The following is a 16,961-nucleotide window of genomic DNA, read 5'->3' on the forward strand; positions in this document are numbered from 1 at the left end:
CCTAGAGAACATAGGAGCGCTCATCCGAATGAGCACTCCTGTGTATCGTAGGGCTGGCTGGCTTGGCTGTCAGTCAAACAATCAGCCAAATGATGAGCCAAAGCATCGTTCGGCCAACAGCCATCTAATGAGTATGACCAGCTTTACTTGTATCTTCATCATTGAATTTCCTGCTCATTCTACGCATAGATGTTAAGGGGGTAGCCCTAGTTAGTGACTGACAGCTATCTTTGTAAGCACACAAGTATAAAGAAGGCTGTCAATCACAGATTAGCTCCACCTCTCGACTGCTGTTAAACCCAAAACGAGCAGGGATTTCAGTGATTTTAAATAAAAAGGTATACTGAATTTTTCCCTATATATCAATCGGTGAACTCTTCCTGCTAATTATGGTAACACACTGCCCATGTATTGAATGGCATTTCTAAGCTGACATGTTCCCTTTAAATTGACCAGTTTTAATACAAATGAACATGGTAAAACTAAGTATGTGATTTCATTTTACTGTGGGTTTAATAGTGTATGCACAGCCACCTTTCAAGAGCCATTTGCAACAATGAATGATATACCTCTCTTATTATTTTTCTTTTGCAGGTCATTTGGGCCCCTCGTTTCAGTGTCAGCCAGTACATCAAGACCACATATGCAACGATGACAGCGAAAAGGTACATGTGCCCTTAAAAGCTCATAAATAACATGACAACCTTTCACACTTTAAAAAGAAATTCAATAATTGCTCATTACTTAAGCAATAACACATGGCGAGAAGTGCATTAAACATTTCAGCGCACAGCCCGGGAGTCTCAGATGCCTTAAGTAGGAAGCTTAACCTTTATTAAAGAATGTTTCTCATGAAATTCAAATATGTGTCTACATATAACCTAATATATTTATTCATGTGCATTGCTGTGTCTAAGGATAAAGGCATTAACAGAAAGTAATTGTCAAAGAGGCACCAAATAAGAAATGCAGCAAACAAAGGTGAAGGTGACATGAATGGATAATAACATGTACTTTACAAAGCCTATCTCTGAAACATGGTGGATATATATATTTTTGTGCATTCTGTATGTATCTTTATTTATTATGCTTGCATATACATCAGCATATTCTCAGCACTTTAAAGACATTTGTATCACTATCCCCATTGGGGCTCACAATCCATTTTTCCCTGTGAGTATGTCTTTGAAGTGTGGGAAGAAACAGGAGAACCAGGAGAAAACCCACACAAACACAGGGAGAACATACAAACTCCTTGCAGATGCTGTCCTTGGTGGGATTTGAACCCAGGAACCCAGCACTAACCACTGAGCCACTGCGTAGAAGCTCCATAGCTAGATATTGTGGTATCTGTGATCTTGAAGCTACTAAGCATAAGTACAAAGCAGCCATATAGATAGATGGCATCATATAGCAAGATTCGACAAGATTATTGTGCCAACCTACCTTTGTTTACTTATATTTTTTCTGTTCCATTGTGCAAGAAGATGAGTTGGCCTTATGGATATGGATTTTCTTCTGATTACTCCTTTTGAGGTAACATTTGCCCACCAGAGACTAGAAGGGGCAAATATAATTTCTATAGCTCCATTTTATGAAGTATTATATGCCACGTCTTGAAGGCCTTATGATGGAGGTATTCCCTTTACAAGAACTACCGTACTTCTAAATACTGATTCTATAGTGAGGGCGATCAATGAGTGGAACAGGCTGCCACAAGAGGCGGTGAGTTCTCCTTCAATGAAAGTCTTCAAACAGAGGCTGGACAGACACCTATCTGAGATGGTTTAGTGAATCCTGCATTGAGCAGGAGGGTGGACATGATGACCCTTGAAGTCCTCTCAACTCTAACATTCTATGATTTTATGATTCTATGTTTGTACTGATTGTAATGAGTCCATGCAAATCAGAGAATCCTGTACATGAGAGTCATAGGGGTTAGCCCTTTTCAGAAGAAAGCAGGTTCCCTGGCACAGTTTGGTTAAAAAAAAAAAAAATCACACTTTACTCACTGTCCCAGCATCCAGCAATGAGTCTCTGCCACTGTTCTAGTTATCCTGCAATGACTCTATATAATATGAGTTTCACTTTTTGCATTGAAGAACTGAAATAAATGAACCTTTTGATGATATTCTTATTTTGTGAGAAGCACCTGTTTATGCTTTGACTTACCTTCCCTGACCCAACCTTCTAATGGAAGCCAACTAGCTTCTTTCTGTAGAATACCACTATAAATTCCTGTTCAGACAAGCAAGCAGCATTACACCGACAGTAAAATCTAGTCTCTAGTATGCTGAGTAGATTTGCAAAAATGCAATAAAAATTTGAGAAATGGGTTGTGTAGGGATAGAGCACCTGGGATTTGCTCTTAGCTTCATTTACAAGTGTAATGAATTAATGGTGTTTGTGATCAGAAGGAAAAGAGAGACCGGACCTTTCTTTCGTGGCATGACTGCAATAAAATATGACTCACTGTCTAGAATGGTAATCTTACCATATCAGCAAGCTGCTGAACTTTAGAAAAAAAAAGTTTTGAATTTCTTAAAGTGAATTTCTCATCAGAAAATGACATAAGCTAAGTTCACACAGGGGCGTTTTTTTTTTTTTTCGGATACTACATTGGAGAAGTACGCGCACCCACTGACAACCACTGGTACAACGTATACCTCACACCTGGTGGACACCGGATAATACCTTTATTTGATTGGGGAACGCATCTGAACTAGGACTTTGGGTGGATTACCCATTTGAACACCAGTCTTATTTTGGCCTTTCAGGTCTTAACAGGTGTATTCTTGCACAGCGCTATCTCTACATTTTCTCATTCCTATTGAGCAGTCGGCACACTGATGAAGGTCTGTTTATGACCGAAACGTCTGCTTTTTTTGGGGACTGCATTAAAGTACTTTTCACAGATTACTTAAGTTGTATTTTATTTCACAAATTGGTTTGGGAACCTACTTGAGCACCCTCCCAGTAGTGCCACGTTATACTATCTACAACTGGGGCTATTCTAGAATTGCACTTCTTGTTCTTTAAAGCACCACTGAGCATTTTTTTTTTGCAGCGCTGTAGTGGCACTTTAAATGTAAGCCTTCTGCCCTTGTTCTTTTACTCACCCTCCATCTGCTTCATTTCTTAGAGATGCAGTTTCGGGCCCACAATGCCTTATTGTGCCCGTAACTTCTGACTGGCCAGATGTCAGAAGTTACATCAGAAGAGCTCAATCAATGCAAGTTTTTGAGAGCCTGAATGAAGCTCTCATGAAACACTGGAACTGCCGACAGGTCACTTTTTGCCGGAGACCGACAGGAGCGATGCTGGAAAAGGATGATAGCGGCGACAGGTGAGTATGAGACAAGGGAATTACATATAAAGCACCACTCCAGCAGTGCGTTATTAAAGCAAACAATGGAGTCATGCTTTAACCCCTTCACAACCTATGACTTATTGGTACTTTATAGGTCATGTCCCGACATTTGATGCGGGCTTCGGCGCCGCATTTTTTAGGCACATGACAGCTGATTTGATCAGCTGTTGTGTGCCCCTAACATCTGGGGGTAGATCACGACTGTTGACATATTAAAGAACCAGAAGAACACCAGGCTTGAGAGTGCAGCTCTCCTCATAGGAGAAGATTTTAGCTACCTACACATAGCAGGGCTGTAGCCCTGCTATGTGTAGCACAAGCGATTGGATAATCTCAACTTCAAGTCTCCTAAGGGGACTATTGAAGCAAGATAAAAAGTATAAAATGTTTTAAAAAATATTTTAAAAACATAAAAGTTCAAATCACTCTCCTTTTGTCACAAAATCACCCCTTTTGGCTCAAAATAAAACAATTTAAAAAATACACATATTTGGTATTGCCGCTTTCAGAAACAAACACTACATCAAAATATAAACTAATTAGTAAATGATGTAACAAGAAAAAAAATTAAAACTCTAGAATTACCTTTTTTGATCACTGCAACATGGCAATTAACCCCTTTGTGACCTCGGACGGGATAGTACGTCCGAGGTCAGATCCCCCATGGTGAGCCCACATCTAAGCGGACATGTCAGCTGTTTTCAACAGCTGACATGTGCACGCAATAGCGGCGAGTGGAACCGCGATCCACCCGCCGCTATTAACTAGTTAAATGCCGCTGTCAAACGCTGACAGTGGCATTTAACCACCGCTTCCTGACGCGCGGCCGACAATGCGCGCATCGGCAACCCCTGTCACATGATCGGGGGTCAGCGATGCATCAGGATAGTAACCATAGAGGTCCTGATGCTGGTTTGCTGTGAGCGCCACCCTGTGGTCGGCGCTCATAGCAAGCCTGTAATTAAGCTACATAGGAGCGATCTGATGATCGCTGCTATGTAAAAGAGCCAATCAGGCTATGCCAGCTTCTAGTCTCCCAAGGAGGCTATTGAAGCATGGCAAAAGTAAAAAAAAATGTTTAAAAAAATATGAAATAAATAAAAAAAAACATAAAAGTTTAAATCACCCCCCTTTCGTCCCATTCAAAATAAAACAATAAAAATCAAATCAAATCTACACATATTTGGTATCGCTGCGTTCAGAATTGTCCGATCTATCAATAAAAAGAAGGATTAACCTGATCGCTAAACGGCGTAGCGAGAAAAAAATTCAAAATGCCAAAATAACGTTTTTTTGGTCGCTGCGACATTGCATTAAAATGCAATAACGGGCGATCAAAAGAACGTATCTGCATCAAAATGGTATCACTAAAAACGTCAGCTCAGCACGCAAAAAATAAGCCCTCAACCGACCCCAGATCTTGAAAAATGGAGACGCTACGGGTATCAGAAAATGGCATAATTTTATTTATTTATTTTTTTAGCAAAGTTTGGAATTTTTTTTCACCACTAAGATAAAAAATAACTTTGACATGTTAGGTGTCTATGAACTCGTAATGACCTGGAGAATCATAATGGCAGGTCAGTTTTAATATTTAGTGAATCTAGCAAAAAATCCAAACAAAAAAGTGTGGGATTGCACTTTTTTGCAGTTTCACCGCACTTGGAATTTTTTCCCATTTTCTAGTACACAACATGGTAAAAACAATGATGTCGTTCAAAACTTCAACTCATCCTGCAAAAACTAAGCTCTCACATGGCCATATTGACGGAAAAATAAAAAAGTTATGGCTCTGGGAAGAAGGGGAGTGAAAAACGAACACGGAAAAATGGAAAATCCCAAGGTCATGAAGGGGTTAAATGCAGTAATCAAGGCGATCAAAACATCGTATAATAATAATAAATAATAATCTTTATTTTTATATAGTTCTAACATATTCCGCAGCGCTTTACAGTTTACACACATTATCATCACTGTCCCCAATGGGCCTCACAATCTAAATTCCCTATCAGTATGTCTTTGGAATGTGGGAGGAAACCGGAGTACCCGGAGGAAACCCACACAAACACGGGGAGAACATACAACACTCCTTGGAGATGTTGTCCTGGGTGGGATTAGAACCCAGGACTCCAGCGCTGCAAGGCTGCAGTGCTAGCCACTGAGCCACCGTGCTGCCATACACCAATAAAAAAAGTTAGCTCAGCACGTAAAAAATAAGCCATCAACCAGCCCCAGGTCCCAAAAAAGGAGACAGTACAGGTCTGGGAGGAAAATGGCAACCTTTTTTTTTTTTTTTTACAAATTTTGAATTTTTTTTCACTACTTAACCCCTTTACCCCCAAGGGTGGTTTGCACGTTAATTACCGGACCAATTTTTACAATTCTGACCACTGTCTCTTTATGAGGTTATAACTCTGGAACGCTTCAACGGATCCCGGTGATTCTGACAATGTTTTCTCGTGACATATTGTTCTTCATGATAGTGGTAAAATTTATTTGATATTACCTGCGTTTATTTGTGAAAAAAATGAAAATTTGGCAAAAATGTTGCAATTTTCCAACTTTGAATTTTTATGCAATTAAATCACAGAGTTATGTCACACAAAATACCTAACAAGTAACATTTCCCACATGTCTACTTTACATCAGCACAATTTTGGAACCAAAATTTTTTTTTTTGTTAGGGAGTTATAAGGGTTAAAAGTTGACCAGCAATTTCTCATTTTTACACCACCATTTTTTTTTAGGGACCACATCTCATTTGAAGTCATTTTGAGGGGTCTATATGATAGAAAATACCCAAGTGTGACACCATTCTAAATCAAACACCCGAAATCTCCGCTCATATGACCCAAAACCAGTCCTGCTAAATTCAGGTGACAGGTTCCCTTTAATGACCAGGCCAATTTTTACAATTCTGACCACCGTCACTTTATGAGGTTATAACTCTGGAACGCTTAAACGGATCCCGGTGATTCTGAGATTATTTTTCCATGACATACTGTACTTCATGGCAGTGCTAAAATTTCTTTGGTATATGACTTGCGTTTATCTGTGGAAAAAAAGGAAATTTGATGAAAATTTGGAAAATTTTGCAATTTTCAAGCTTTGAGTTTTCATGCCCTTAAATCACAGAGATATGTCACACAAAATAGTTAATAAATAACATTTCCCACATGTCTACTTTACATCAGTTAGAATTTAACCAGCGATTTTTCATTTTTCCAACATTTTTTGGAACATATCTTTTTTTTAGGAACTACATCACATTTGAAGTCACTTTGAGGGGTCTATATGAAAGAAGATACCAAAAAGTGACACCATTCTAAAAACTTAACACCTCAAAGTGCTCATATGCACATTCAAGAAGTTTATTAACCCTTCAGGTGCTTCACATGATTTTTTTTTTGTAAATTAACATTTTGTTCACAAAAAATTTACTTCAGCTCCAATTTTTTTTATTTTGGCAAGGGTATCAGGAAAAAATAGACCTCAAAATGTGTTGTGTAATTTCTCCTGAGCATGCCGATACCCCATGTGAGGGAGAAAAACACTGTTTGGGCGCACGGCAGAGCTCGGAAGGGAAGGAGCACCATTTGACCTTTTGAATGCAAAATTTACTGCAACAATTGGCGGACACCTTGTCGCATTTGGAGAGCCTGTGATGTGCCTAAACAGTGGAAATCCCCCACAAGTGACACCATTTTGGAAACTGATCTAGATGTGTGGTAAGCAAATTGAAGCCTTAGGTGTTTCACAGAAGCTTATAATGTTGAGCCGTAAAAAAATCAAATTTTCCCCACAAATATGTTTCAGCACAAAATATTGCATTTTCATAAGAGTAACAGGAAAAATTGCACTATACAATTTATTGTACGATTTCTCCTGAGTATGCCGATACCCAATATGAGGGAGAAAACTACCGTTTGGGCGCCAGAATAACCAAAAACCAGCAATTGAGGAATTGTTTTTTGTGGGGTTTTTTGTGCAGTTCTATGTGTGGTAAAAATTGGTAAGGCAGCTTTATTCTTCGCGTCAGTACGATTATAGCGATACCTCATTTATATAGTTTTCTAATGTTTTGGCGCTTTTACACAATAAAAACTATTTTGTAGAAATAATAATTATTTTTTCATCTCTTTATTGTGAGAGCTATAGCTTTTTTTTTTCCGCTGATGGAGCTGTATGGCAACTTGTTTTTTGCAGGACAAGATGACATTTTCAGCGGTGCAATGTTTATTTATATCAGTCTTTTTGATTGCGTTTTATTCCACTTTTTTTCGGCAGCATGATGATAAAGCATTGTTTTTTGGATTTTTTTTATGGTGTTCACTAAAGGGGTTAACTAGTGGGACAGTTTATGGGTCGGGTCGTTGTGGACACGGCAATACCAAATATGTGTACTTTTATTGTTTATATTTTTTTTTTCTTTCAAATATTTATTTATAGATACAATATCTTTTGATTTTTTTATTATTTTTCATTTTTTTTAAATATTTTTACAATTATTTAAAAAAAAAAATTTGCAGGCTGATCACTTCTACAGCATGGAGATGCAGCAGCATCCCCATGCTGTAGAAACTGTCAGCTCTGCACTGACAGAGACTTGCTGATCATGCACTGCACATTATCAGCATATTTCCTAGATCTGGTTACGCGGATCCACCATACATATAGTGTATGTAAACTTCTGGTTTCAACTGTACGTAATCTGACAGCAGCATGAGGTAGTGGCTGAGGCACAGATTTCAGGGATATCTCAGTTACTAGGCTGTGTGCTCATCTTTCAATACAATGAGTGTTTTATCAGCAGGAGATTTTCCCTGCCACACTACAGATCACCTGCATCCTGGTTCATTTATGCCCCATCTGCTGATTAGGTTAATGTCAAAACAAAATCTATCCAGAAAGCTATGGTGTGGGCGGGGTTAGTTTTCAGAGCTCTGCTGCATGCAGCATCTTTAAATTCTGATTGTACTACAATGGCTACACCCATTAAAGTAAGTTATACATTGTTGGAATCAATGTCTCTTTCTCTACATTATGCTGCTCTCAGGTGAAGGAGCAAAAACCTGGTAGCACATTCCCTTTATCCCCTGTCTGACATCAGACAGAATAATCCGTCCATGTGTTCTGGGCCTATTTGACCTCGGACGGATAATAACGTCTGCGCAATTGTCTGCGCACATGGGTGATGTGCAGGTGATCGCTGCCGGGTGTCAGCTGATTCTGACAGCTGACACCCGGCACTAAGTACCAGGAGAGGTCACAGACCGCTCCAGGCACTTTAACTCCCGAAATGCTGCGATTGATCACGATTGCAGCATTCCAGGTGCTGACAGAGGGCTAACAGCCCCTCTGCCTTTGGATCAGCTTCTGTGGAATTGGTGATGACGTTAGATTCATTAAAGGAGTCTGTGTCATTCTTTTAATTAAAGACTTTATTCTGGCTGTGTGTTTATTTATAATATAACCATAGGATTAGTAATAGATAGGTATTCAAAGAATAAACAATTCACAGCACCTCATAGCAAATAAAGGGTTAACTACCAAGCTTGAACAAGATCATGTAGATCAAAACGTTGCCACAGAGGGCAAAATAAAGGAACTGCGATTTTTCACCAACGTATGAGGCGCTGTCTTCATTCTCTATTTGAATGTTTGGTAATGGATAAGTGTCTTACAGACGCCTCTCCTTTACTTAGTCATGGGCTTGATGTCACCGGACATTAAGGTGACATTAACCCCACAAACATACTGAACTTCACATGACACCGCCACAGGGCAAGTGGGGAGAATCGGGCAAAGCACCAGAATTGGAACATATAATAGACGCGCCTTTTCTGGGGCGGCTGTGGGCTGCTATTTTTAGGCTGGGAAGGGGGCAATATTCATGGCCCCTTGCCAGCATGAGAATACCAGCTGTCTGCTTTAGTTTGGCTGGTTGCCAAAAATGGGGGGGCCCATGCCGTTTTTTAAAACTATTTATTTAAATATTTAAAAAAAAACATGGGGACCCCTCTATTCCTGATAAGCTGACAGCTGAGAGTCACAGCCTGCAGCTGTCAGTTTTGCCTGGATGGTTATAAAAAATACAGGGGAACGCAAGTCAATTATTTTTAAATTACTTATTTATAGAGAAATTTTAGCTGGTTTAGCAGCTTTTTTCCCCCCTGAAAGTTTTAGCTATGCATTTGGTTTTGCTTCTCAATGGGGTTTGGGTATGTTTGTCTCCTGGCACGTCTCCTGCTTCCTGTTCAAGCTGTAAGGGCTTCCCAGCAGTGCGGATAATGCTCGCTCCCTTGTTTTTAAAAGGGCAGTGCATACACCGTCAGATTTTTTCTTTTTGAAAAGTTCAGATTTACAGTAACATGCCACGAACATTACAGGCACTCTGAGAGAACATGCAACGAGAAATTCAGGCTATGACCCCAGATGTTCTGTGGAATACATTCAACAATATGGAACGGCGCATGCAGGCATGCTTGGATGTGAACAGTGACATTTTCAACACTTGCTTTAAAACATCAGTTTCTCATGAAGCAAGGTGTGACGGATCGTACAGGGGAAGGGGTGTGTCGACATCACTCACCACTGGGGAGGGGAGACAATGACAGAGCAGGGATCAGCTCTCTGGCACCATTACTTACCCCAGGTCAGTCAGGGAACTGCACTGAGGGCAAGTAGTTGCCGGAAAGGCTTCCCTTATCGGTACGAGTTATTGAGGCTCTCCCAGTGAGGGAGGATATATATCACCAGTCCAAGCTGGGGACATATATAAACCTCCCGGCCATCACTGTCAGAGTTCCTCACTAACACAGTATGGTATGCTGCCACCAGTTCCTCGTTAGATATAATCCCCGTCCGACAACAGGCTTATATCGGGTTAGAAACCAACCTTTGGAAGCGTATAATAACCAACCGAGCGTGCGGATGTGGGGATTTGTGAATCGGGAAAAAAGAACAGCCCAAGATAAATTTTATATTTAATCGCTGAAAGGAGCACTAGAAAGATACAGGTATATATTGTGATGCAGTGACTGCTGTTGCAGCTAGGGGGCGCTGTGTGTGCTCCTCCGGGTGTGCATTGAGGCATATCTGTGGTCATAATGATGTTGAAACAGTGACTGGCAGAGTTGTAAATGGCCAATATGTGTGTCGCAGAGGAAGATACTCTGTGCTGTAAGCCTGAAGTAACGATGTTCTGGGACCTGTAGTCCCACAAGTAATTGTGTTCTCCTAGAGGGAGGCTGGCAGGGCTAGTTCTGAGAGCTGGGTGGGTCGAACTAGCCATACACAAACCTCCCATCTATGGGAGTGGTTACAACTACATAATGTGACCATGGTGTGGTCACATGGTGGTGTAGTGGTCTCTGTAAGGTAGACTGTGTAGATCCTGGACGGCTTGTGTGTTGGGAGGTCCTGAGTGTGATCTGGATCTCTGAATAGTGCGCTGTGAGGCCGTGGATCTGAAGACCTGTGTGTTGGGAGTAGGATCGGATCCCTGCACAGCACACTTAGAGACTGGTGTGTTGAACGGTCCCACGTGGGGACGGACATCCTGAATAGCACCCTGAGTGGCCTGTTTTGGAAGTCCTGGGAGTAGGACTCCTGAAGAGCACAACCTGTGTTGGAAGTCCTGGGAGTAGGATTCCTGAAGAGCACATGGGAAGAAGTGGAGGCAGAGTCGGCAACGGCACTGCACTGGGGGAGCTACAGCCCATCTGAGAATCTGGATTGTCAGGTGGCCTAGTGAGCAAGACATTGTCCGGGATGGTGATCCCAGGTCGGCAGCTTCCCTGAGAGAGAGAGGACTGACAGGAGTCAGCTTGTGGAGCAGGCACTCCTGGAAGGTAACCCAGAGTATGGGGAATTTGTGTGCACTGACAGGGGGTCAGTAATGAACTGTGTGGTCTCCCACGGCAACTGGACAAAGTGAGGTCCTGTGTGTTTAGAGACTACGAATCAATGTCGTGTGCACTATATGACTAGAGACATTGATACGGCGTATGGACACCCCCGGGAACTAGTCAAGGAGGGCTGGTTGGTGTAGTGTCTGAACTGTGAGTTAAAAGCCGTATATGAAATATGTAAGTTAAAGCCGCAACTTAATGTCACCTGTTGATGCCTATTGTGTTCCATGAAGTGTAATGGACTGTGCATGACCTGGTTTATGATGTCATAATAAACCGCATGGACTGTTTTTGTGAGAAAAACGTGCCTGTGTGACTGAGTCCCGTTGCTAAGCGAGTGTCCCCCAACACATGCGGTAAGCGCTATCTTAGAATATATACAAGAACAATATACATTTATACAGTCAGGAGTGTAGTACAAAGGTAGTATACAGATAGATTACAATTACCGTGTTATGTAGCATGTGACCACAGGGACGCTCTGATGAATCACAGGTCCAAATCTTTGTTATGTAATTCTCTGGCCGCATCAGCTAGCGGGCCTCCTGCCAGTAGAGAAAGTCCAAAATGAGGAGCTGCCTATTATCCCCTAGGCTTCTCCCTCCCACACGCTGTGCCAACCCCTGGGCTGTGCAGCCTCTCTCCTCCCATATCTGAGAGCATGGTTTTCCATCCAGAACAATGGATGCCCATAACTTTCCGTCCGACACTCTAAATGGGATGGCGGCGGCACCACTGTTTTCTGCTGGATTTTATCTGTGCAGGGAGACTGTATTTAATTCCAGGCTACATTATTTAATTCCTGGTAGCTATGCTTTCTAACTCAATAACGCAGAGTTCTAGAGGTAGCTGCATGGTATGGGCTTGTGGGGAAAGGAATGCAGATTCTGATTATGTGCTCTGCTAGGTTCAGAGATATTGCATTCTTTTATTAAAGGTCATCTTCTAGATTCAATATCTCAGAGCCTGGTGCTGTTGAGCCTGGGATCTGCGGTGCCAATATGTCTGTGTGTCAGCCTGAGTCCAACAAAGAAAGCCAGTTGGCTGGTAACTGCACAAAAGTTCACACTCCTGTGATAATTGCTGGACTTGGTGCTGGGGGACACAGGGTCTATGTCTTTTGGCCCCAATGGAGAGAGTTTCAAAGGCCTATCTGCTTGAGCTAATTAAAAAAGGCCATTGGTCTGCCCTGTCCTAGGAAGTGCCTTCGCTGGATAATGAGGTCCCTTTGATGTGTATTTGACTTCCGTTTTGGCCTGGGGGAATGCCAAAGGTGGCGGCTGAGTTTGGAGCAAGTATTTTTGGGCCAAACTGTATCAGATATCAAAATATCAATTAGATATCATGTTCCCATATCTCACACAAGCTATGTATAGTCCAAATTTCAGATCGTCTCTTTTACAGCAATCTTTCTAGGTAAAGTAGCAAGTGAAGCACCCTGTAGAAATAAAAAGAAAAAAATAATTTCTATTGCTCTCTGCATTAGGTGGCTGTAGGTAAGTATAACATTGAATGGAAGGTGACTGCAAAAAGCCATCAAGTACTGACTGACTGATTAGTTTTGCAGCCTTTGCTTACTTATTTGCAAATGTTTTCCTTTAGGTCAGGAGCTGAAGAAGCTGATCTAGGGTTAATTACAAGAGAGTAATGACAGGAAGGCACATTTTACTTGGGATTTTGTAATATGTAGTTCAAAAACATTTACAAGGCTGGCAAAATAACTACAATAATAAGGATAAAGAATTTAATCTCTGCTGTCCAAAGCTCTTTTGTGAACAGCGGCAGACACATAATGTTGCTAGATTGTATTGTTCGGAGTCTTCTCATAAACACAGTGAAGAATTTCTAAAGGAGAAAAAGAAAACATTTACAGATTTATTCCTGAAAAAAAAAACCAGCCTTAGGGTATGACGAGGCATATAAAGCAGCTACAGCTCAGCTTTACAGTTCTTTAAATGTGGTAACGTTTCTTGTGTTTCATGTTTAAAGTAGCCAGACCGACAAATCATTTAGTCTCTGCCTGAAAAGTGTCATGACATGACTAAAAAAGTATCTCAACAAGAGGAAGAACGAAAGCGTTTTCCCACAATACAAATTTTCCCAAAGAAAAAGGTTTTCCTTTTCATCCTCCTGAGATCCAAACGGAAGGAAATATGGATCTGAAATATGGTTGTGTAAATAAGGCCTATGAGTTGTCATGTCACCTAAAGGATCAAAGCATTCCACTGCAAATACTGTACAGAACGGCGATAAATATGTAGAAATCTAGAATACCAGACATCAGCAAATAATTAATAATCTGCTTTGGCAACAATGTGTCATAGACATATATGACATTTTTTCACTTTCTCTGATTTCAGCATTTAGTTAGCGGCTCCTTAACTAGTTACTAATGGAGTTGAATTTTTTAAATATTTTCTTATGAATATTGTCCATCTCTCTGTGGCTTGGATCATTAGAATGTGTTCAGATGTGTCTGCACTGCAAATCGACAACAATGTACAGTACAACGTAAGAATGACGTTTTCAAACCTCTTTAAAATGTAGCAATATTTCCTCTGTGGAATTGATCTCACATCCACAGCATACCTATTATGTAATTATAACTAACCACAGGTAATGGGAGCCATAAAGCAAAGGGAATCACAATCAAAGTTCAAAAAGTAGAAAAAAAAACCCTCTTGTAATATTTTTAATTTTAAGAGATATAAAAAATTGGTCCCCAGCCGCTGGTTTCCATTAATATTGTCAACAAAATTGAATGTTTTATTTTGGAAGGTTGGTAGACTATGAAGACTTTTAATGTTATAGTTTTTAATGTTTTAAATCCTTAAAGGGGTTATTAGGGACTATTTTTTTCTTATGGGCCTAAAAGCTTGCAGGAAGGTAGTTGCCAGCTAGGGATAAGCAAAAATGCTCAGTGATTCTCTGATATCACTTAAGTTTCTGCGTGCTCGGATATGCTCTGCATTTGACAATCATTGTCTGGTGTTTGGATGTAAGGCTACTTTCACACTAGCGTCGTACGACGCACGTCACAATGCGTCGTTTTGGTGAAAAAACACATCCTGCAAAGTTGGCTGCAGAATGAGTTTTTTCCCCATAGACTAACATTAGCGATGCATTGCCACACGTCGCAACCGTCGTGCGACGGTTGCGTCGTGTTGTGGCGGACCATCGGAACAAAAAAACGTTACATGTAACTTTTTTTGTGCGTCGTGTCCGCCATTTCCGACCGCGCATGTGCGGCCGGATCTCCGCCCCCTCCTACCCGCAACTCACAATGGGGCAGCGGATGCATTGTAATAATGCCTGTTAGTACGTCGGCCCGACGCACTGCGACGGGCCGACGCTAGTGTGAAAGTAGCCTTATGCTCGAATCCCCGCCTTGCATGTTTGGCACCTGTACAACCAATAAACATGTGGGAATTGCCCGTGAGTCACTGCAATGCAGTATCCATCTTGGTTGTGGCATTACTGTGGTTGGCAGGCCGCATTACCTCATCAGAAGTTATAAAAGGACCGATGCTGCCACGCTCGGCACACTCACGCCATCACACAGCTCAGAGACAGTTCTGATTGGAGGAAGAGAGTAGTTGTTCTGGTCTCTGTGCACAGTTTCAGAAATCAGAGTCCTCTAGTGGTAATACTTTGCTGAACCACCATGTTAAAAGTCCTTCTACCAGCTAATCTTGTGCTCTGCAGTTTGTATCAGATACATTCTGCATTTAGCCTAGGGACAGCTGCTGGAGCAGGGAAAGTGGCTGAATACAGTCAGTCTCTAGGCAGGGCTTAGTGCTTTTCAGTCCATTGGTAAATATATACAGTAGCTGCTGCAGATTGCCATTTGTTTGTGAAAAAATTGTCTGTATATTCATTCATACAGTTTAACTTGGTTTGTGTTTAATTACGTTAGTTTTAACCCCTTAATGACCGCCAATACGTCTTTTAACTGACCTGAGATATAAGAGAATAGCCTCCCCATACAGATGACAATCCAGCATCTGTCGGTTGTACACTATAGCTGACAACTTGCTGTACCAGCCACGATCAGTATTTGCACCAACTAAATCTGTTTAACCCCTTAGATGCTGCTGTCAATAGTGACTACATCATTATAAATGGTTAACAGAGTGTGGGGGCTTCTTCTTTGTCACAATTGGTGCCCTCAGATCATGATTGTGTGATCCTGATGTTTGCAATGGCAATTCATGACCAAATAGTGGCCTTAGAGTCTGACGGCTGTAGTAATCTGTTTAGAAGTTAGCAACATTTAGGTGGTAAAAATACACATTTTCATTTCTGTCATACCACTTTGCATTAATTCCTGTAAAGCACCTGAAGGGTTAATAAACTACCTGACAGCAGTTTTCAATATGTTTAGGGGTGCTGTTTTTAAAATGGTATCACGTTTGTGGGTTTCCCAATATATGGGACCCCTAAAGTCACTTCAAACATGGATAAGTCCCTAAAAAAATAAATTTTGTAAATTTCTTTGAAAAAATGAAAAATTGCTGCTACATTTTTAAACCTCCTAAAATGCTAACAAAATAAAATAACATTTTACAAATGGTGCTCATGTAAAGCAGACATGTGGGAAATGTTATTTATTAATGGTTTGCTGTTGTATGACTATCTGGATTAAAGGGATAATCATTCAAATTTAGAAAATTGCTAATTTTTTAACATTTTTCTCAAATTTTTGATATTTTTTATAAATAAACACAAAAAATGTTGAACAAAATTTACCATTATCATAAAGTATAATGTGTCACGAAAAAACAATCTCAAAATCACTGGGATTTGTAGAAGCGTTGCAGAGTTATTACCACATAAAGTGACCCTGGTCAGATTTCAAAAATTTGGCTCGGTCACTAAGGGGTTAAACTAAAAAAAAAACACTTTACCTACTGTAGGTGGCCAATTGTTTTGTGAAAAAATTGACTATTATCATCCATACAGTTTTACCTGCTTTGTGTTAATTTACAGTGGTTTTAAACGCCAAAAAAAACCATACAGTTTAACCTGCTTTCTGTTAAAGGGAATCTTGTCACCCCCCGGGACGTATATGACCTATTAATTTTGGGCATACTGGTAATAGAAAAATGATAAACTAGTCCTACCTGTATGCCTCATATTAATGGTCTTGTTGTTGAGGAATGTTATATCCTGTCTTTTTGCTAATGATTTCTTCCAGGCTCCGGGGAGTGCGGTGCCTTGAAGAAATCCCCCATGCCTCCTTTCTTCATTACAATACTACCCCTCTCACATGCATGTAAGTTATGGCCCTGGAATCCTGCGCCTGCGCCCTGAACTCCCTTAAAATCCATACCTCTTCCTCCCTTCTATGGGCACTGCATTCGGGGATCTTCTGCGCAGGCGCCGGCGACTTCCGCTCCAGTGACCTCCGGTAAGGTGCTCTTCCCACTTCCTCCCTGTATAGTCATCGCCATGTACACTATTGAAGCAAGAGAAAAGTGTAAATAAAAAAGTTTTTAAAAATCTGGAAAAAAAAATATATATATAAAAGTTGAATTCACCCTCTTTTTCCATTCAGAATAAAACAATAAAAAAATCAAAAATACACATATTTGCTATGCTGCATTCAGAAATGCCCGATCTATCAAAATATAAAAATAATTAATCTGATCAGTAAACCGCATGAGGAAAAAGTTCAA

The 16,961-nt window shown here is 40.7% G+C and overlaps 1 protein-coding gene across 3 annotated transcripts in view; it reads left to right on the forward strand.

Moving 5' to 3' along the window:
* The window catches only part of RNF38 (ring finger protein 38), a 411,040-nt gene that overhangs the window by 275,482 nt on the left and 118,597 nt on the right, over nt 1–16,961 (forward strand). For all 3 annotated transcript variants that reach the window (XM_069767548.1, XM_069767540.1, XM_069767557.1), the window contains exon 2: nt 595–665. In XM_069767548.1, the coding sequence (XP_069623649.1) occupies nt 595–665 (71 nt within the window). The remainder of the gene's footprint in view (nt 1–594; nt 666–16,961) is intronic.

Source organism: Ranitomeya imitator, chromosome 1 (assembly GCF_032444005.1).
Source record: "Ranitomeya imitator isolate aRanImi1 chromosome 1, aRanImi1.pri, whole genome shotgun sequence".
In the NCBI taxonomy this organism is placed as follows: Eukaryota; Metazoa; Chordata; class Amphibia; order Anura; family Dendrobatidae; genus Ranitomeya; species Ranitomeya imitator.